General features: G+C 42.1%; 1 protein-coding gene across 1 annotated transcript in view; it reads right to left on the bottom strand.

The window, feature by feature from the left end:
* ncam1b (neural cell adhesion molecule 1b) overlaps nt 1–23,383 on the bottom strand; it is a 99,735-nt gene extending 76,352 nt beyond the window's left edge. The window contains exon 1 of the mRNA XM_063016979.1: nt 23,245–23,383. Within this exon, the coding sequence (XP_062873049.1) occupies nt 23,245–23,296 (52 nt within the window). The 5' untranslated portion in view covers nt 23,297–23,383. The remainder of the gene's footprint in view (nt 1–23,244) is intronic.
* Between the last annotated feature and the right edge of the window lie 275 nt (nt 23,384–23,658).

Raw genomic sequence — 23,658 nt, 5'->3', positions numbered from 1 at the left:
GTAGATTTACTGTCTTCTGAAAATAACTCAACACACAGCCATTAATGTCTAAATGGCTGGCAACATAAGTGAGTACACCCCACAGTGAACATGTCCAAATTGTGCCCAAAGTGTCAATATTTTGTGTGACCACCATTATTATCCAGCACTGCCTTAACCCTCCTGGGCATGGAATTCACCAGAGCTGCACAGGTTGCTACTGGAATCCTCTTCCACTCCTCCATGATGACATCACGGAGCTGGTGGATGTTAGACACCTTGAACTCCTCCACCTTCCACTTGAGGATGCGCCACAGGTGCTCAATTGGGTTTAGTCCATCACCTTTACCTTCAGCTTCCTCAGCAAGGCAGTTGTCATCTTGGAGGTTGTGTTTGGGGTCGTTATCCTGTTGGAAAACTGCCATGAGGCCCAGTTTTCGAAGGGAGGGGATCATGCTCTGTTTCAGAATGTCACAGTACATGTTGGAATTCATGTTTCCCTCAATGAACTGCAGCTCCCCAGTGCCAGCAACACTCATGCAGCCCAAGACCATGATGCTACCACCACCATGCTTGACTGTAGGCAAGATACAGTTGTCTTGGTACTCCTCACCAGGGCGCCGCCACACATGCTGGACACCATCTGAGCCAAACAAGTTTATCTTGGTCTCGTCAGACCACAGGGCATTCCAGTAATCCATGTTCTTGGACTGCTTGTCTTCAGCAAACTGTTTGCGGGCTTTCTTGTGCGTCAGCTTCCTTCTGGGATGACGACCATGCAGACCGAGTTGATGCAGTGTGCGGCGTTTGGTCTGAGCACTGACAGGCTGACCTCCCACGTCTTCAACCTCTGCAGCAATGCTGGCAGCACTCATGTGTCTATTTTTTAAAGCCAACCTCTGGATATGACGCCGAACACGTGGACTCAACTTCTTTGGTCGACCCTGGCGAAGCCTGTTCCGAGTGGAACCTGTCCTGGAAAACCGCTGTATGACCTTGGCCACCATGCTGTAGCTCAGTTTCAGGGTGTTAGCAATCTTCTTATAGCCCAGGCCATCTTTGTGGAGAGCAACAATTCTATTTCTCACATCCTCAGAGAGTTCTTTGCCATGAGGTGCCATGTTGAATATCCAGTGGCCAGTATGAGAGAATTGTACCCAAAACACCAAATTTAACAGCCCTGCTCCCCATTTACACCTGGGACCTTGACACATGACACCAGGGAGGGACAACGACACATTTGGGCACAATTTGGACATGTTCACTGTGGGGTGTACTCACTTATGTTGCCAGCTATTTAGACATTAATGGCTGTGTGTTGAGTTATTTTCAGAAGACAGTAAATCTACACTGCTATACAAGTTGTACACTGACTACTCTAAGTTATATCCAAGTTTCATGTCTATAGTGTTGTCCCATGAAAAGATATAATGAAATATTTGCAGAAATGTGAGGGGTGTACTCACTTTTGTGATACACTGTATATATATATATATATACGTATATATATACAGTAGCTATATTGGCCCAATTCAATGTGCAATACTCATCACTTAATCTATATTTAATCTGTACCATATACTGAATACTTGGAACTGCACCCTCCTGCACCTTTAATTCCATTCCATTTGTTCATTTACACTCAATCCATCCTCATCATTAATAACTGCTCTGTAGTTATGCAATATATGTAAAACTCAGGTTACCTTCAATCTTGGTTATGTTCGTGCTGTTTTTTTTGAATTTATATTGTTGAATTTTTATAGTGTGTATTTGATGTATAATGCTACTGGGACTACTAATTACCTTTGGGATCAATAAAGTATCTATCTGTCCGTCCGTCCGTCCGTCCGTCTATCAATCTATCTATTTATCTATGATGACATATAATGCATCTATGTAGAGAGATCACTAGGTTTTCAGACAGACCCATGGTTTTACAAGTTCGATATGGAGAAACTTTAGGGTTGAATCGGAATGTCTAATGAGCTAGGAGATTTCTGCAAAGACCAGAGTTTGAGTTCAATTAACTGTGTCAAGGGGGGCAAAGCCAGATTTAAGTCATATTGGAAGAAATACAACCAGCATCGTGTCCAATAAGGCGCTTGCTATCTCGCTGCCGTCTTTAATTGGTGTCGTGCATGGTGCGAGTGTGGCGAGTCTAAAGAGTTGATTGTATATTTTCAAAATCGATTATAAAAGAAAGAAATGAGCAAATTCTTGTCCTGTCTTGTTATTTTTCTGAACACGTTTCCTGGATGATCAGCTCCTCTCCTCTCTTTGAGGGAATCGTGACTGTATCCAGCAATCCGTCTAAATTTAAGCAGTTTTACAGCCATCAACATCTGCCTGCACTTCTTCCAGTTTAACAAAAGCTCTCAGGGTCTGAGTGTGCAGACAATAATTCGTTTAGCCGCTCCTAATGAGAGCGTATATGAGCGACGGCTAGCAGGGAACAGCGCTGACAGATGGAATGAAGCACTTCGAGAGATTCAATAAGACAACAAAACCTGATTTTTATACTAGCCAGGTTCCACAGAGACGTCTCTGCTCTCGTCTCCGCTTCGATTTAAAGGAGATCGGGTTGCGTATCGGTGAAAGCTGAGATTAAAGGCGGGGAGTTTAAGAGGTCCAGGAAGATCTGCTTCTCTGACCGGACATTTCTTTTGTTCGATTCAGGAGGAAGTTCTTTAAATTCTAATATTTATGTGAACAGTTGAACCTGCAGGAGAACCGTCCCTCCGGTCATTAGGTATCAATAATTTATCCACCAGTATTAGTGTTCAGAACGTCATTTAAACAGCTTTTTCACTTGTTTATGGCCAATCGAGTCTGGTCCCGATGTTGCTGTTTAAATGGCTATTTTGCTCTTGTTGGGAGCAGAAAGCCATTAAACAAGTAAAACTGGGACTTGTTAGTGACAAATCTGAATTGGTAACATGTACAATCAGCGTTTCAGATAAAAGCCAGCGATCTGTATGAAGAATGATGCAAAGTCTCATGGAACGCACGCCATCTCCAGGCTCTCCTCTTCTCTTTTCAAATCCTTGGTCTAATGTACGTCTCGATTTTTTTTATGACTCACCCTGGATCTAATTCTGCTCTGCTATTGATCAGCGCTCAGTCAGGAGTCTATTCAGTCTGAAGTTTGTGTGCAGACTCAAAACTGAGTAAAGCTGAACAAAGTGAATTCATCAATGGCTGGATCATTTTTGTTTAATCAGAATCACAGCAGGTTCTAAAGCAAAAATATTTCTGAACATATCTCGGGCTTCAGGGATCCGATTGATCTGTGGTGCCCCGAGAGCCATGTGGTGAAATGAAAGCTTCATGATAATAACTAGTGAACCTGTAATCATGGTTTATGTCAGTGATTAACACCGGTTTGATCAGTGTTTTTCAGCCGGACATTCTGGCTTCTTTATGGACTTATGGGGGAACCAGACGGCTGTTTATATGCTGAGCCAAACAAGGAGCCAAAATGCGCGTTTTATAACAATGGATTTATTACATGTTGAGCTGATGATAATTACTAGTAGTAAACATTAAAAAAGCAGCAAATATGATCAGGCATAAGAACCCAGGTGGCGCAATGGGATATTCCACTAGCACACCAGCACTGAGTTTCTGAACTCCTCGGTTCGAAACCCGGTGTTGCCACCGGTCGGCTGGGCGCCATCTGGCGGGCATAATTGGCTGTGCCTGCAGCAGATACTAGATGGGGCGAGATGAGGAGGGCTGTGCACGTGTCGGAAGGAAGGAACTCATCTCTTTCCCACATAACATAACTGTGTCTATGTCTTTAACCTGAAGGAACTCATCTCTTTCCCACATAACATAACTGTGTCTATGTCTTTAACACTAGTTAATACTGGAGTGTCCAGCATTTGCAGTAATATTGGAGTGAGGGTATCAAACAGCAGCTTTCAGAACTGAATCTCTAAAGTTACTTCAGGTTACTGGTTCCTTCACTGTAGACTCTCCTCTTCACCTCACCCACAGCTTCTCAACAGGCTTTAGGTTTAGAGTTTGTTACAATTAAAGAATTTCTATGTTTTGTTTTACCATCCTGCTACCAGATTTAACCCTGACCCAGTTTTAGCATCCTGACAGATGAACACGGAATCTGAGGAACATGTTGTTAACCTGGCCTTTTGATCTGCATATTTGATTTAACAGTTTTTTTTTTCGTTGGACGCCCTTCCTGACACAACCTTCTCATTTACCCGGGCTGGGACTGGCACTAAGAGTACAACGATACGTGCACCCCAAATGGGCTTGGACGCAGTGGCACTAATTAAAAGACAGGAGGAGACAAAGCTGGAGGTAAAAGAGATAAAGATGCAGCGATTGTTGTTAGGAGTGACGAGGATTAACAGATTAGGAAGGAGTTTATTAGAGGGACGGAGCAGGTTGAACATTTAGGAGACAAAGTTAAGGAGGAGGGATTGAGATGGTTTGGGCATGTGCAGAGGAGGGGTGAGAGTTTTATTAAGAGGTTTATGAGTGCAATGAGGGAGGACATGTGGGTGGTTGGGGTGATGGAGGAGGATGCTCAGGACAGGACAAAATTGAGACAAATGATCCACTGTGGTGAACAAAAAGTAAAATTGTAATTCGGGACTGTATATTAATCAGATCTATGTTTGGAACTCCTCTGAGGATGAATCCTTTTGTTAGTATATTTGTGTATGGGAGCATTTTTGGGGCAGTACAAAATATTGTAGGGTTTAAAAAGGGGGTCAAACATAAGGAAGCGTAAAGTGATGCCGTATTTCGCCTTTTTTTCGTACCAGCACTTACATTTTCTATTTACATTCTAGCGGTGCAGTATTTAAATTGAATCTTTGAAAGCAGCCAATTCAATAACAATGCAAGTTGTTTTCGAGAGTGAAATGTGTTCTTTCAGAGCATTGTTATAAACCTGTGTGCTTTGTATTGCTCAGGTATCACTGAATTGTTGCTTTTTATTTATTTCCTGTGGATGAGAGAGCGGAAAAACGGCTTGCAAAAACACACCGCAAACACTGTGACAAAGAACGCAAGTCAAGGGCACTTAATAATATTAGATTGTTTCTAACAAGCACATCTTGACGCTCTCACGCTGAAGGATATTTTACCTGCCTGTTTTGGCCACAAATTTGAATCCTTGGCTTGTGTTGAGATGGACTGCTGGCTTTCTGAAGGTTGACAGTAATTATGAGAAGCTGAAGCTGGAGGACCAACAGTATGTTGTTTGCAAACACTGTCAAAAGAAACTCGTGTTATCAAGTACCACCACCGACTTGTCACTGTGTCTGAAACGTCCTTGCTTACATCCTCGGGCGATGGAGCCCACATGGCATCAACTGCCAAGTAATTTGGGGGAAAGAAGAGAACTCATGCTGAGCAACAGACATCACTGACAAAAACGTGCACGGTGTAGGAAGTGGGTTAGAGATTAGAATAGCTACAAAAGAGTCCGGACCCAGAATTCAAGCTTAACATTGTGTATGTACCAGACCTCAAGCTCTGTGTAAATACTTCCTCTCCACCAATGCCGATCCTCGCTCTGATTGAGAAGAATGACGCTAACCCACGCCCCCTCCGACACGTGGGCAGCAGCCGTATGCATCTCATCACCTGCGCTTTGACGAGTGCAATACGGATCAGCACTGTGTACGGAGAGACACACCCTGACAGCACTCTTTTCTCATCTCTGTGCAGGCGCCATCAATCGGCCAGCAGAGGTCGTAATTGCATTAGTTATGAGAGAGACCCTATCCGGCTTTTAATATTCCACCCCTATCTGAACAAAAGGCCAATCGTTGTTCATGTGGCCGCTCAGCCCAGCCGGCAGGCGGAGCTGAAATTCGATACGATGTATTCGAGATCCCAGCTCTGGTGTTCAGCGTGTGTTTTTACTGCTGCACCACCCGAGCGGCCGACTTCGGGTCTTTTACCCTCCGTTTAGACCAGCAGCGATTTTTCACCTCTTGTCGCCCGAACGCTGATCACTCAAGTAAATGCCGTGGCAGTACAGCAAACTTTACTGACTAGTCTACAAAGCATAAATCACAAATCAGATTCTTTCTCTGCATAGATTTACCACAAATCAGATTCATTCCTGCTAAAAATAAAAATCCTGGAGGAAAATCGCTCATCAATAATTGTCATCCTTGCATGATCCATCACTGTCTGTTCAGTCAACATGACAAGAAAACTGCGCCTGTTCTTTGCGATTGCTGCTGTATATCTGCAGACGTTTGACACTGCGACAGTGTTTCTCTTTTAGGAACTATCGACAAGGAACCAAAAACAAAGAGTCTGTCCGAAAACCTAGTGATCTCTCAACAATGATGCTTGTTACGTCATCCTATACTCCTGAGAAGAGGGCGTGTCTAAATTCTTAGATACCTTAAAATGCTGCCTAGTAAGGTACCTTAAATTTGACCGGTGTTTTGACTGAATAATGAGGGAGCGTCCAATGCTTCTTTAGCGGTGAAGGCGATCCCAGCATTCAGTGCGGCACAAATTTTCTCACAAAAAATGACAAACATGACGGACGAATGCGGAGCAACCAACGGAGTTCTTATCGAATGTAAAGAAATGATCATTGATGTGTAATTTGTATAAAGGTAGAATTATACAAGTGTCATTCATTTGCAAATTTGGACTCGTCAGGTACAGTTTAACCAATTTCGGTACACGGAGGGAGACGTTAGCTGGCATGCTAGTGGGTTGTGTCGCCTCAGCCTATTGGTTTGAATGGTCTGAGGCCAACTGTGTTAGCTTATTAAAGTAAAACTGCAGTGTAATCACCATAATCTCTGTCTAAGTAGTGCGTCTAAATAATCTGCCTCATGATTTTGATGTCTTTACTGAGGCAGCTGCCCATGTAGGTCGAGGCAGCAAGGCAGCTCACTAGGATTTTGAACAGACCCATAGTGTGTGCTACTTTGCTTAACGCTCAATTCCTATTGGTAATCACTACATGGTTTCGATTCTAATTTGCATAAGGTTAAACTATGCTCAGCTTTGTCGTGTCACAGACTCCGCCCACTTGGTGTCGCCATCATTTGCTTTAGCTCCTGCTGCTGGAAATCGCCAGCTCTAATTGAAAATGAATAGCTGCCGGTCGCTTTGGCACGTCGCTTTGCTGCCAGTCTGAACATACGGTAACATGTTACCGTCATGTGGTAGATTACCAGTTTGCCAGTTTTTACCCCTGAACAAGCAAATACACACAATGTAAAGTCCCGTAAATAAAAACAAGTAGTTAATGACTTATTTTTAGTTGTTAATAGACTTGCTGTGCATATACAGTGGGGGCCGAACATCTAAAACTACCAGTAATTCATAATAAATTCAGCTGTTGTGCATTTGTCTTAAATTTAATGTTAAACTTTAAATGTTTTTCAATACAAATCATATAATCAACATAATTTCAGTAAAAGATGAATCTTTTTGGAACGATGAATTCATTCTTCTGTAGTACTGTACTGCAGTTGTGTTCAGTCACGTACCTCTGAATCAAATTTGAAATATTATTTAGCTGTTGGGCACGTTAAAGAAACCCTGCAGATCTGGTGCTTGAATTTCATTCGCCTTCGCAGACTAAGAGAGCACGAGCCAGTGAGGCGTGAAAAATCAACCCAGTGAGAAAAAACAACAAGGCACAACAGCGCTCTGTATTTCTATCCATGAGTGGAAGATAAAGCTCTCTGAAACCAACAGTGATAAAGGCCAATGGAGCCCAATCTGTCAGGAATAAGCCAAAGCCCCGACGCTGAGTGCCAGCTTTTAGCGGAGCTTCTTAATTCTGAGTGGACAGAGCAGGCGGCGGGTGCTGAGAGAGGGGACTTGAGAATGCAAAGTGATCATCTTGAGAAAAGCTGCTGATCCTGATCCAGCGAGACACAAGCTCGAGAGGAGATGTGGGAAGAGTTTATCGAAGTGAACGTTCGGGTGTTTAATCAACGCAGTGTATAGACTAAACACCAGACACTGTATGAGCACTGTCGCCAGCAGGAAGGTCCTGGGTTCGATCCCCAGGCGGGGCGGTCCAGGTCCTTTCTGTGTGGAGTTTGCATGTTCTCCCCATGTCTGTGTGGGTTTCCTCCGGGAGCTCCGGTTTCCTCCCACAGTCCGATCACATGCAGTCAGGTTAATTGGAGACACTGAATTGCCCTAGAGGTGAATGAGTGTGTGTATGTGTGTGTGTTACTGTGTGCCTTGCGCCCATTGAAAAGCTGGAATAGCCCCCCCCGCGATCCTAATTGGATAAGCGGTTAAGAAAATGAATGAATGAATGTTTATTTGAAGGTCCTTGGACTATGATGTTGGCGGATGATGTTGGGATTTGTAGTGAGAGTATGAAGCAGGTTGTGGAGAGTCTGGAGAGATAGATGCAAAAAGAAAATATTAGGAAGAAAAAACACTCCAAAAAGTTGGGACAGAGGCGTGTTTACCACTGTGTTTCATCACCCTTCCTATTAATGAGACTTTGTAATGGTTTGGGAAATGAAGACACTACTTGCTACAGTTTTGCAAGTACAAATTTTGTCCATTCTTGCTTGATATCAGACTTCCGCTATGAAATAGTCCACAGTGGCCATCGTCTGATTCTCCTCTTTACGCTAGACCATACATTTTCAATAAGAGAACTTGAATCTAGAGAAATTTCAGTCCATCTAGGCAAGGCCAGAATAAATTCAGCCACATGAGCTCAGAAGTACTTCGGAAAACTGCTGTCATTTAACACAGAGTACCACTGCATCAATTAATGCAACACTTGAACTAAATTCATAAAAAGCCATACATCAATTCTATGCAGAAACGTTGGCAGGTTGGCAGGTTTTCCAAGCTCAGATGGCATGTGTTGGAGAGAAGGGAAATGAAAGTTAGCAGGAGTAAAACGAACTTACATGTGTGAATGAGAGGGAGGGTGGAGGAGTTGAGGTGATGAAAGTGGACGATTGTAAATACTCAATGTTGAGTGTACAAAGTGTTGGAGAGTGCAGGCAGGGTGGAGTGGGTGGTGTAAAGTGGCTGGAGTGATTTGTGATAGAAGAGAATCTGCCAGAGTGAAAGGGAAAGTTTACATGACAGTAGTGAGGCCTGCGACGTTGTACGGCTTACAATCGACGAAGCTGGAGGTGACAGAGATGAAGAAGCTTTGATTCTCGTTGGCAGTGATGAGGATGGATAAGATTAAGAAGGAGTTTATTAAAGGGACAGCACAAAGTTAGGGAGGAGGGACTGAAATGGTGTGAGCACGTGCAGAGAAGGGATTCCAACAGGAGAAGGGTGCTGAGGATGGAGACGCCAGGCAGAAGGAGGAGAGGACATCATACAGACACGATTGGCTATGTCTGAGTCCTGTGAGTGACTGGCGTCCTGTCCGGGGTGTGGTACTGCATTGTGCCCAGTGATTCTGCAGAGACCAGACCTGACCAAGATAAAGCTGTGGTAAAACATTAAAATGAAATAAAGACAGTTTGAGATCCACTGATCTATGGAAAGGGCGGCACAGTGGCATGGTGGCACAGCAAGGAGGTCCCGGTCCTTTCTGTGCGGAGTTTGCATGTTCTCCCCATGTCTGCGTGGGTTTCCTGTTTCCTCCAGGAGCTCCGGTTTCCTCCCACAGTCCAAAAACATGCAGTCAGGTTAATTGGAGACACTGAATTGCCCTATAAGTGAATGTGTGTGTGTGTCTGCCTTGCGATGAACTGGCACCCTGTCCAGGGTGTTACTGTGTGCCTTGCGCCCATTGAAAAGCTGGGATATGCTCCAGCACCCCCCCCCCCTTCCCCTCGCAACCCTAATTGGATAAGCTTATGTTAAGTTAAGAAAGTGAGTGAGTGAGTGAGTGAGTGATCTATGGAAAGCTCCCCCAGTGGAGTGAAGGCTGTTAATGCAGCAAGGTGCAAGAAGACACCACTTTATGTCAACATCCGTGATTCTGGTTCTTCATCAAGCACTTACGGATGTGCTCATGGGTACGGTTTGATTACCACAGTAGGATGCTGAGTGAATTAAAGGAAAATTAAAAGAAATATAGAAAAATCCTGCTGAAATTCTTCTGAGTAGTAAAAGTCTCATCAAGTTAAATCATATCAAACTCCAAGACACAAAGAGTCCCGAGGTTTAGTGTGAGGTTTTTACATTGTTTAAGAGAATCAGATTTATCACCTCAGTTTTATAAAACTGTAGAATATTTCAGCTTCTGTGAGCCGTTGCGTTCTGAACACCGTGACTAAGATCTGCATCTCCACCCACATGGTAAAATACTGACTCGTCCACTGACGCCTGCGAACGAACTCATAAAGAGCGGTGAGGGAAACACTGCCCACGGCCGAGGTGTCAACAGAGCTGCAAAACCCGACCGCAGTTTAAGATGGAAAGCTCCTTTTATCCCTGTACTCATATGTGGGACGTAATATACGAACCTCATTTCCACCACAGTGGAAACACTTGTTGAAAATGCAGTAATATATTGTCATATATACATATACAGGTGTACAGGACAACGAAATTCTTTCTACACATATCCCAGCTTGTTCGGAAGCTGGGGGTCAGAGCACAGGGTCACTAATTATTGCAGTTTTGCATGGTGAATGTGTGTCAATTCTTGCTTGATATGCTCAATAGTCAATGGTGGCGGTGGTCTGATTCTAGACCTTATGAAGCTCCATGCATTGTTAAAAAAGAGTCAGATCTTCTATTGAATCTACAGAAATCTCAGACCATGTAGGGCAAGTCCAGAAAGCACAGTTCATTGTGCCTAACCTGCATAAGAAACAATCATGATGTGGTGATAAATTCAGCCACATGAGTTTAGAAGTACTTCGGAAAACTGTTGTCACTTAACACAGTCCACCGCTGCATCAATCATGGCAAAAGCCATACAGAAATTCAGAAAACTGTTTTCCAAGCTTAGATGGACCAAAAGACATTGGAAACGTGATGTCGTCAGATGAGTCCAGGTTTCAACTGGCTTTGTTGAGTCCTCAGGATCAAAAATTAAAAAGACCTTCCAGACTGTTATCAGTGAAATATGCAAAAGCCAACATCTGTTACAACATGGATAACTTGCATATGTGTAAAGATACCAGTGAAACAGACATGTATCAGGTAAATTGGTCCAAAAAGGGTTACAAAGCCAACTCGTAGTACAAAGTAAAATGACATTATGTAAGTGGGTGTATAGTTCAACATTATGTCGAATGCAAACAAATGTAAAGATTAAATCATTGTTTATTTTATCTCTAATATCTTTTCTTATCTAGTGTGTGTTTAATAAAACATGCTCAGTCTCTGAAACATCTCTGAAAGCTTCTGCCAGACTGTAAAAACGACAGATCCCCTCAATAAAAATCACTTTAATCTAGTAGTTCTGTTCCCTTTGAGAGTGTTTTATTTTATTATTTTATTTTATTCATTTGCCTTTTTTAATGTTAAATCACACAAAGCGTCTAGACAAAGGGAAGCAGTACAGCTGCTGGGGGAGACGCTCCATGTCCTCATGTTTGAAATGTCATTACTGAATTTTAATGATCCCCTTGGCCCAAAATTTGCATGTATGAGTGGGGAATATTAATTTAAATGCGAGAATACATTACCAGTTCTGTGGTACTTCTACATAAAAAGATTTTCTCTTCTTTTTTAGGGGGTTGGGGGGAGGGGGGGTGGCGGCCAACAAATACTAACGATGCCTCAGTTTTCACTGTGAGTTTTGTTATCGGATATAGATTTTTATTCATCTCTTTGTCTCTTCTACTTTTTTAAACGTGAACTTTGTGGCACTATCTAATTCCATGATTATTTTTTCTATAGTCGTGATTATTTTTACTATTATGACTGCCTTACCTTTATGCAGACACTCAACTTGATACCCTTTACACCAGTTGTCCCCAACCACCACTCATTTATTACCGGGCCGCACAGAAAGAATAAATAATTAGAGATGAAAACACTGCTTAAATTTGCAACATCCTGTCTTTGTGTGGGATTTTCTGCAGTGACAGCAACGGTGGCTCACAGCAAGAAGGTCCTGGGTTCGATCCCCAGGCGGGGCGGTCCGGGTCCATTCTGTGTGGAGTTTGCATGTTCTTCCCGTGTCTGCGTGGGTTTCCTCCGGGAGCGCCGGTTTCCTCCCACAGTCCAAAAACGTGCAGTCAGGTTAATTGGAGACACTAAATTGTTGAATGAGTGTGTGTGTGTGTCTGCCCTGCGATGGACTGACGCCCCGTCCAGGGTGTTACTGTGTGCGCTGCGCCCATTGAAAAGCTGGGATAGGCTCCAGCACCCACGACCCTGATTGGATAGCGGTTAAGAAAGTGAGTGAGTGAGCATTTAGCGGACGCTTTTTATCCAAAATGACTTACAGTTGTGACAGTATACAATCTGAGCAATTAAGGGTCATTGCTCAAGGGTCCAACAGTGGCAACCTGGCAGTGCTGGGGCTTGAACTGCCAACCTTCTGATTACTAGTCTAGCACTTTCACCACTAGGCTACATACAAGAATTAAAATACACAGACTGGAATGAATCATACAGAACCACTAAATTTACCAGTCAGTATCTGGTTACACAAGAGAATTCTAAATTAGCTTCAGTTACACGGGGAACAACACATAAATTACACTTTCTGTTTCCTACTGTGCTAATAAACCGTGTTAGCTGCATTAACTCATGAGTGGTGCACATAATGAATGGTTTGAGGCTTATATCTGGTTGAGAATCGTGTTACTTCTTGCGAGAATCTCTGATGCGGTGACTGGTTGATGGACTGATGCATACCGGTGGGGATAATTCTGTGGCTCACTGTAATTAAATATGGAGTTCAATAAAAGGGTTCGATAAGCGTCAGCCTGAGCTGAGAATACGACCACAGAACAAAGTCTGAAAAATGTTGTTTCTCAGAAATCCCAGGATGCCAGAGAGGCACTGCTGGGTTCGAAAGCGAGATTTGTAATTCTGGGCTGATTCAGAAAGGCTGAACATGCCTAAAACAAGCTTTTATCTGGACAGGCAAAGAAAAAAAAAACTATTTATTTGAGCATTACTCATGTGTTTTCAGCCTGCCCGGATACACTGGGTGCAATGTAAAAAAATACACTCTGGACATAAAGCCAATCCATCAAACACTCCACTGCATCAAACACACCTTATTTAGAGCGGCCAGTCTACCTCTACCTCACCCTCTAGTGTAATCGAGCGTCTTTAGAGTGTTTCTAGTGTTTATAAAGTAAGAAATAAACTGCACACAGACAAACTATCATGAGCAGAAAACTTTACTGGTTTGTTCCTTTGAGGTGCACACAGACTACACAGAGATGATCACGTGTGTAGAGAAACACACTTTTCCATTGATTATGGAATCCGCAAAGGGACAAAATGCACTCAGTACGTAAACACACACATCAAACATTGTCAGCACACTACAGCACAGAAAAGTCTGTTACACTAGCAAACCTACAGCAATTCAGTTTGTCAAAATGTCCAAGAAGTTGAAGTGTAATGCAGCTAAAAACACGACTCGGATAACTACGTCTGAAAAACTCCTGTGAAAAAATTCTGTGGATGCAGAGAGGGGTCAAAACACGGACAAGTATTTTCGTATTTGAGACGGCTGCTGGATATTCTAGGTTTACATTCAACTATTAAGATATCTGTGCTGTGTATTGTAGCTTCTATTTATTCTATCATTCAATTTATGAGTGTAATTTAATGACTGCCGTGAAATGTGGCTCTTTTGTTTACAAATCCGTAAAATCTGTGATTTTTGGTCTGTGAAATTAAGCACATTTTCCCGTAAATTTAGTAGGGCCCTACTAATAACACAAGTACAGTAAAGCAGTAATGATCTGATAAATACACAGCTTGGGAATGCTGTGGAAGGTCTTTCATAAAAGCAAAATGGAATAAAGTAAATTCTCAAACAGTGGGGGATACCTGTATTACTGGTTTGTGCCTTTTTAAAAAAAAACTGGACTTTTGGTTAGCAAAAGAGGTACTGTACTAATGTAGATCTTTTATAAAAGTGAAGAGACATGAAGCAGTTTGGGATGCGAGTAATGTAATGATGTGTGAATGCCTCTATAATGACTCACAGCAAAACAAAACTCTTAAGGCTATTTCTGCTTTGGCCTATTTTTTGTAAAAGCAAAAATCTTTACTAAAATCAGATTTTAGTAGAAACAAGTACTAATGTAGGTTTTTGACAAAAGCAAAGTGGAGTAAAGTGAATGCTCGAAAACTGGGGGAACACCTGTATACCTAAAGTCTTCTTCTTCTTGTTCCTCAGCCTTAGTCCCGTTTTTCGATTACGGGGTCGGCATTTCCGGCTTCTTCCCGTTAGGGGTCGCCGGCGGGATTTGGCACAGTTTTTACACCGGATGTCCTTCCTGACACAACCCTCCCTATTCATCCGGGCTTGGGACCAGCACTACAATGCACTGGTTTGTGCATCTAGCGGCTAGGTATCTTTAGAACAATTCCGTGTTTCCAATTAGCCTGGTGGCATGTTTATGGACTGTGGGAGGAAACCGGAGCACCCGGAGGAAACCCACGTGGACACAGGGAGAATATGCAAACTCCGCACAGAAAGGACCCGGACCGCCCCACCTGGGGATCGAACCCAGGACCTTCTTGCTGTGAGGCGACAGTGCTATCCACTTAGCCACAGTGCCGCCCATCTGTATACTTATATTCTGCAATTTTTTGTATGCACTTGTACACTTGTCCTCATGTTTGAAATGTCATTACTGAATTTTAATGATCCCTGTGGCCCATAATTTGCATCTACAAGTGGGAAACATTCATCTAAAATTCAAGAGTACATTAGCAGTTCTGGGGTACTTAAACAAAAAAATATTATTTTTGACAACACACCCACATACAAAATCCCAACCCCACTACAAATCCACCGCTCGCATCATCGGCTCTTTTCTGTAAGTAGGTGTACATTTTACAAAAGGTTTGCTAAGTGACCATTAACTAGCCTATGCTAGTTTAGTAATGGCATGCTAAAAATGTTCAGGAGGGGGCAATTGAGTGGTACAGCAGTCTAATATAGTCCTGTTGTTTAAAATAAATTATACTGCAATAAAAAAATTAAAATTAAGTGATGTATGATGGGTTATGCAGTATGACTGTATCATCATTACTGGAATGTATTCAGAATTTGGTTGGATGGAGGAACAAGGGCATTAAAACTCTATGACCCAGCAGGACCTGTCCATCTGATCTGTCCACATGTTCAGAAGCAAACCTGATGTTTAAACTCACCCTTGTTGCGGTTAAACACAAACACTTTTGACTGAACGTTTCTACACTCAGAATTTCAGTCACAAACATCAGCGTATGAAACGAATGCAGCAAATCTGCCAAAATATCATCTCTGTTCAGCTAAGTTTCTAGTTTCTAGTTTCCAGCGAAGGCTTGTGTCGTATCTGACAGGGCAGCAGATGGTGGAGAGGCACTTCCCAGCATGCCAAGCCCCAGCAGCTCATTCTTAATAGTCATGCCAAAAAAATTGGGTGCTCATTCAGAAGGTAAAACGAGGAAAGCCATTTCAGGCATTTGCAATTTTACATATGATGAATAGGGTCGCTTTAACCAGGTGAATACCCACCATGGAATCCCCACTTCACACCTTCCTGCCTTCCAACCCTACTGGGTACGATAACGGGGTTTTTTCTCCCAAAATGAACTCATCATGTTCTCAGAATATGAGAAAATGTCAAAGAAGATGAGAGAAATCTTTATTTTTAAGCAACTGATATTCAGCTACTTTATGGCATATATATACTTATGGCACAAATAATGTGGACACTTCTCTTTATTAATGAGAGCTGTATAAATAAAATCAGTCATATACAATCAACTATGCTTTTAACATTGTTGCAACTGTTTAGGCAACATGATGACCATTTGACCATTCTACTTGAGAGCTAACGTGGTAAAGTTGAATTAATCCCTCCAAATATTTGCTTACACTGCTCCATTGTCCAATGAGAGTGTGCTTTACATCGGTCCATCTGATTCTAGCATTACATAGTGATATTTTAGGATTTGGAGCCACTGCTTGGCTAAGAAAACCCAGTCCATGATGCTCCTGATGATGTTGCTTCCAGAGGCAGTTTTGAAGTGGTAAAAATACAAACTGCAAGAAATCAGTGTGTGGATGTAACACCTGAACATAATTATTAGGAGTTGGGAGGAGTGTCAAAATACTTTTGACCATGTAGTGTTTGTCTCCTGCTCCTGTACAAAAATGGGCTTTATTCACCTATTGGACAATACAGTATAGGACAACATTGATGTTGGATATAAATGCACATCTATCAGAAGCTGTCCGACAGCCATAACTGAGTAACGCTAAATAAATTCTCCTGTCATGCTAGAATAGAAGAATGGCAGTAAATGCGCTATGTGGCTACATGCAATCATGCTGCTCACGAGGAAAAAAAACAGGCAAAGTGACCCTGTTCCATCACACAGTATTTACAAGGCAGCAGTCTAAGGGCAGCCAGGCGTATAAAGAAATGCAAGCTGTGTTTCTTGCCCTCAGTACAGCATGACGTAATGTATTGCTTGACTGAAAATCATATAAAGCAACGTACATTTAATAAAAATGAGGTACAAGGCCAATTCCGAAAAAGGTTAGGACAGTAGATTAATGCTAATACTAACAGAAGTGATGTTAAATCTCAGCACAATGAAGAGATATTTAATGTTTTACCTCATCAACCTCATGCCAAACTGGGAGGTTTGTTAAACATCAAGTATTGTTTTCGGAAAGAATGGCCGTCGTGTTCTCTGGGTCAAAGAGGAAACCATCCTGAATGTTACCAAGGCAAAGTTTAAAGGCCAGGCTCTGTCATGATACGGGGTGTCTAAGTGCCAATGGCATAGGTATCCTGTACATTTGTGAAGGCACCATTCATGCTTAAGGGTACATATGCATTTTGGAGCAACATATGCTGCTGTCTAGACAATGGCTTTTCAGAGACCCACTGAGTTTTTCCAGCCATACAATATCAACTCTTTACATTATATGGCCAAAGTTGTATATTCAGCTCACCACGCTATATGACCAAAAGTCTGCGGACACTTGACAGTGAGTTGACAAAGCTGGAAAAATAATACATTTTATACATATATATAATTGCCATTGTTGTGGCTGTAACTCAATAATTAGAAGGGGTGTCCACACACACACACCTCTCAATATAGTGTATTTTAGCTGGCACTGCACTTCATCTGGCTAATACCATCACTACAGTGAAACATGGTGGTGGCAGCATCACACTTTGGGGTGCTAATCAGCGGCAGCGCCAGAGAGACTGGTAAGAACTGAGGGACGAATAAATTCAGCCAAAAACAGAAACATCCTTGAAGAAACATCCTACAGAGTGCTCACAAACCCAGCACTGGCCCAAAGCATACAGCCAAAACAACACTGGAGTAGCTTCATGGCAAGCTTCCGAATGCTGTATGTTCCCTAAATCCCATTAAACGTCTTTGGAGCGAGCAGAAAATGACAGTTCACAGACGCTCGCCATCCAATCAGATGGATGGGAATCTTTTTTTGAGTTCTCATTCTGTAAAAATCCCTTAACACCCTAGATGAAACATTTACGTTATGTTGTAAGTGCCTCATCCTATTCACTATCATCTAATAATCAGACATTATTTTATATTGACAAAATGGTCAGACTGTCAGCAGTAACTTGCCTCATGCTCGGTATGTAACATCCGAGAAAATACAAAGCTGAAGCAATGGGGTTCATGACACATCCGGCTTCACTTGGCCAAGTGAGCGTGACGCCTTTCAGTCAGTGGAGGTCACTGAGTCATGCTGAACTTTTTACTGCGAGGGGGTTGGAGGGTAGAACAGAGTGCAGAGAATCAAGAGAATTACAGAGAAAGATGATCAGTCTGATAGTCATTTATGTTTACAGTGTTTCACAGAAGCTTTTCTCTGAAGTGACTTACAACTGCAACCAAAGACAATGCAAGTAATTTAGGGTTAAACTCTGGATTAACGAGCAATGTGACTAATTATCAAATCCCATACTATTACAAAAGAGAAACAGAAAATAAATAAGCAAACACAAATTCCACTGGCATAAATAAATGCAAGTTCTCAACCACTTTTGTTTTTGTTATATAACTTACACTATATGGCCACACATATGTGGACACCTGACCGTGAGCTGATCGTAAGCTTTGCTCAGGGGCCCAACAGTGGCATCTTGGCAGGGTTGGGCTTGAGCTACTGTCTTAATGGTCACTTTCAGTCAATAGTCAAGTACCTTCAACACTCTTCTAACTCCAGTGTTACAGATGTGATAATCATCAGCACAAAAAGAAATGGCACATTACATGGCCAGAACTATGTGGACACAATCATAATTGATGTGTTCAGGTGTTTAGCCAAAGCGTTTGCTAAAAGATGTCTGAGAATTAACAAAATAAAATAAAACCAACTGGTTTGACAGATTTGGTGTTGAGGCACTCCGGGCGCCTGCACAAAGCCTTGACCACAACCACAATGGAATGATTCAGAAATGTATTCAAGCACATAATCAACAACACAAAGGAGAAACACCACTCCATTCTTCAGAGAGACACTAAACACTCTGGGCTGGATCCTTGTAAAGAATACCATGTAAGTTTTACAACACCATCTTGGTGACCAATGAAGGTCAAGGAATGAGGACTGTCATGTATTGAGCATCTATTGGGGAAACATATCGTGGAGTATAGAGGATTAGTCAGACCAGTTGACCTTCTACCATTGCTCTAATGTCCATCTTTTGATGCCTGTGTGCCCACTGTAAGATCTTCAGTCAATACGAAGAGGATGGGCACTTTGACTGACCTGCCACTATGCAGCACCAATATACAGAAGGATCTGCGATTTGAGCCACTTTAGCCCTACTGTTAGTCTCCGTGTCCTCTGGCATCATGTGTCTTGGCTACCTAACAACCTTGGCAGTTTGTGGTGTGTCTCTACTGGGACCACTGTCAGTGGGCACTCACCACGGCTGCCTTTGAGCACTCTTTGATGTTTCATAGACTGTGTTCATGCGGGCATAACGATTAGGTCTTCATAAGAGTCTCTCAGGTCTTCATGATGCCCATATCTGCTGCATTTAATATGTGAACCACGAGTACCTACTACAGACCCAACATTTAACAAATCCCTGGCCTAACACACAGAACCATGTTACATTTACATTTTCAGCATTTAGCAGACGCTTTTATCCAAAGTGACACACAGTTATGACTGAACATGATTTTTTAAGCAGTTGAGGGTTAAGGGCCTTGCTCAAGGGCCCAACAGTGGCAACTTGGTAGTGGTGGGGCTTGAACCGGCAACCTTCTGATTACTAGTCCAGTACCTTAACGACTGAGCTATCACTGCCGAACACTGTTCGTGTGTAGTGTACATATATGAACACACTCTCTGCTAACAAATGTATCAAATCAATGATGCAAAAATCAGTTATATGCTTCCAACTTTTGGGAAAAGCCTGGACACAAATCCAGGTCCATAAAGACATGCTTTGATGAGTTGGGTGTAAAGGAACTCTAGTGGCATTTTCATAGGCATGGTTTTGGAATGATATGTTAGACAATCTCATGATTAGCTGTCCACATACCTCTGGACGTATATTGTCATTTATTGGGTTGCTAAAAGCTTGTCGGCTAATGATGATCAGTCAAAAATTTGATCCCTTTGACTAATCTTAAATTAAATTTATTCCCAACCATTTTTACGGATAAAATATATCGATTTATTTAATTAGCTGTTGTAGCCCTACGCTGTGAAACCCTGAGCAGATCCAGAATTTAAAGAATCGGCTTGTCTCAGACTTTCTTTCATGCAGTCACCGGGAGATTTTCCTCACCGCGTTTGGCATACTCATTAAAAGTCTAAACCTGGATCTCTGTAAGGCAGCTTTGTGAAAATGTCTATTGTTAATAGAGCTATACAAATAAAACTGAACTCAACTCAATTTAACGGAGTTTTACCTCCTCTGGCTTTACAATTACTGTGCTTGCACAGTTAATGAAAGAATTCAGTCAGAAGCCACATTTCTCTTGAAACTACATGACTATCTTCACCACAGTTATTTTGTGTATTCGACTCTACACACTCTACAAGTTTCATTAAGCAAAAGAAGCTGCTTATAGCAAAGCTAATTAAAATTCCCACGACAAGCTTAAGAGCAAATAACGAAATTACATCCGAGATGATTTATTACTAAAACCCTGGAGTAACGAGAACGTGACTACTTATCAAATCCCATTCTATCACAAAAAAGAGAAAATAAATAAGCAAACACAAATCCAGCTTACATAAATACATTATTTTTGTTATGTAATTTACACTATATGGTCCATCATAAGTTTGGACACCTGACCATGAGCTTATTGGAGCTTATTGGACGTTCCATTTCAACACCATGGGCATTAATATGGTGTATTACAGCTGTTAATGCTTTCCACAAGATTTGGTAGTGTGTCCGTAGGAAATGGTACATTTGACTATTACTTCCATTCCTACATCAAACATCATAGGGCAGTGGTAACTCAGCACTTAAGGTCTTGGACTAGTTATCATAAGGTCGCTGGTTCTAGTCCCTGAGCAAGGCCCTTAAACCCCAATTGCTAGACTGTAATTAGCTACAACTTTAGGTGTAAAATGGACACATCATGATATAAGGCAGCTTCTTTGCAAATAGTAGAAGGGCACTACAATTCATTAAAAACAACATGAATGACAAAATATACTGGGGAATTTTAAGCCAGATCTTTATTTAATTTGACATAAGAAATCCACAAATTCAATAATGTACTATGCACAGTTAAAGCCATATGTAAACAAGATCCCGATATGACACCCACTCTCCTGGGCTTTGACTCGGAATATATCTAATTTACAGTAGAAATGTCTACTGTTATGGTATTGTAATAACACTAAATGATATGTACATTTTGAAGAAATATTTGCTCCACTGTAGATGATGCTCATTTCAACATGACAACGCCAAGACGAACCTACACAAGTAACAGCAGAATGGTTGTATAATCATAAAATGGGTGCTAGACCAGCCTGCCTGCAGTGTGTAATTGTCCCCAATTAAAACCTGTGTGACATTATAAAGTTCAAAATACAACAATGAATATCTATACAGTTTATGAAATTAAGACTATAATAGTCTATAATAAACAAATGGCAAAATATTCTGCTTTTAAAACTGGATCAGTTGGTTCCTTTAGCCACTAAACAATTAAGTGATGGTCAAGGTGAGGTGATACATTGAAGTGTTGAACATGCTCCAGTTTCACCACCTTTAAAATGTGTTATATTAATTATTACATTTCAGGATTAAGCAGACGCCAAGCAGATGCTTTCATTTAGGATTAGGGGCCTTGTCAAGGGCCCAACAGCAGTGACCTTCTGATAACGAATCCAGTACCTTAACTGCTAGGCTACAACTGCCACAACATAATTCATACAGAAAATGTACACGTCACTGCTTTTTGTTTTAACAAGCATTTCAATTTTGCAGTTCTCTAAAATGGTACGAATAATCCAATTCTATTGCAGGGAATAGTCCAGTTCTATTGGGGGAATACTCAAGTTCTATTGGGGGGAATAGTCAAGTTCTATTGGGGGGGATATTCAAGTTCTATTGGGGGGGATATTCAAGTTCTATTGGGGGTAATACTTAAGTTCTATTGGGGGGAATACTCAAGTTCTATTGGGGGGAATACTCAAGTTCTATTGGGGGGAATACTCAAGTTCTATTGGGGGGAATACTCAAGTTCTTTTGGTGGGAATAATCCAATTCTATTGGGGGGAATAGTCCAGTTCTATTGGGGGGAATACTCAAGTTCTATTGGGGGGAATATTCAAGTTCTATTGGGGGGAATAGTCCAGTTCTATTGGGGGGGATATTCAAGTTCTATTGGGGGTAATACTTAAGTTCTATTAGGGGGAATAGTCCAGTTCTATTGGGGGGAATACTCAAGTTCTATTGGGGGGAATATTCAAGTTCTATTGGGGGGAATAGTCAAGTTCTATTCGGTGGAATAGTGCAGTTCTATTGGGGGGAATAGTCAAGTTCTATTGGGTGGAATAGTGCAGTTCTATTGGGGGGAATACTCAAGTTCTATTGGGGGGAATAGTCCAGTTCTATAAAGGGTTATGGGATGGTCCAGTTCTATTGAGGGTGTGAGGTGGGTGGGATGGGGATAGTCCAGTTTTATAAAGGGTTAAGGGATGGTCCAGTTCTATTGAGGGGGTGAGGTGGGGTGGGATGGGGATAGTCCAGTTTTATAAAGGGTTAAGGGATGGTCCAGTTCTATCGAGGGGGTGAGGTGGGGTGAGATGGGGATAGTCCAGTTCTATAAAGGGTTAAGGGGTGGTCCAGTTCTATGAAGAAATGCTGGAGTACCTTCAGGGAGAATAACCACAGGCAGTCATTGAACCCTTGGTGCTGGATCTGTTTGGTACCTCAACACCTACTCTACCTCACAGTTTACTAAAAAGCTATAGAGATGGCTGTTTCCCGCCAGAATGATCTGCTCTGTGATTGGCTGCTGTAAGCGGACCTAGTGCTGGCTATAAATATAACTGGGCACACCAAATCCCGGGAGATTTTATTCAGCTACCCAGCCCTGTTTCATCCAATGCATAAGATATATATATATATATAAAATAACATGCTTATTTAAGCAAGAGTGTGATTTAAATTGATTTGACATGCTATTTTAATATAAATTTAATATAAAACACACAAAACACACTAAACGAACTGGTACATTTGAGAGAAGAACAGAATGACAGGAAGGGGGGGGAGCTGTTATTTATGTCCTGTCCGCACTAAAATTCAGGGTCCCACTAGCCAAGAGCACCAACGAATAAAACACACCATCATAAACAATTAAAGATAAATATCTTATCTGTTTATTGATGCATTTTAGACGCACCCAATCGTGTGCATTTAATGGAACGAGCAAAGCTAGCTGGGTTAACAAGGCAGTGTGATTTAAATGCAGCCCGTGTGAGTCTGAAAGAAAAGCACCGTTCAAACAGGTCCATCCATCAACCCTCTCATGCACCTTGCAGCCCAACACTCGCCCTCCTTAATACCCCTCAAAACAACAAGATGTCCCAAAAAATAGACATGTAAACCGTACTGGTGCACGAAAGCTCCCAGACAAAGCAAATGCACGAAGAGTGGAGATAAATCCTACCTGCACTGCCAAGATAAAGCAGCATCAAGATCATCTCCCTAATCACATCCATCGCACTTGATTATAATCCGTGTGAGCCTGCAGGAGCCTCGGTGCTGATGTGCTGATGCTGTTTTTGCTGTATGTTGATGGAGATGTTGATGATGTGGCTCTTTGCTCTCTTATAAACACGAGTAGTGGCGAAATGCGAGAGCGCGTGTCAGCGCGAGGATGGCGATGCTCAAGTAAGCGCGCGTGCACGCTGGCAGCCTACACAGGCACGCGCGCGCGCACACACGCGTGCTTGGTTTTACTGTCTTTACGAGAAATGCACAAGTCCTGGTCAGAGACGCGGTGGATCCAGTAGGCAGGACCACTCACGGACAATACGCCACATTTAAAGCAACATGCACTAAGATCCATGGATAGTTTAGA

Source organism: Trichomycterus rosablanca, chromosome 20 (assembly GCF_030014385.1).
Source record: "Trichomycterus rosablanca isolate fTriRos1 chromosome 20, fTriRos1.hap1, whole genome shotgun sequence".
Classification (NCBI taxonomy): Eukaryota; Metazoa; Chordata; class Actinopteri; order Siluriformes; family Trichomycteridae; genus Trichomycterus; species Trichomycterus rosablanca.
The sequence above is the reverse complement of the archived record's forward strand: the minus strand, read 5'-3'. Positions and strand labels throughout refer to the sequence as shown.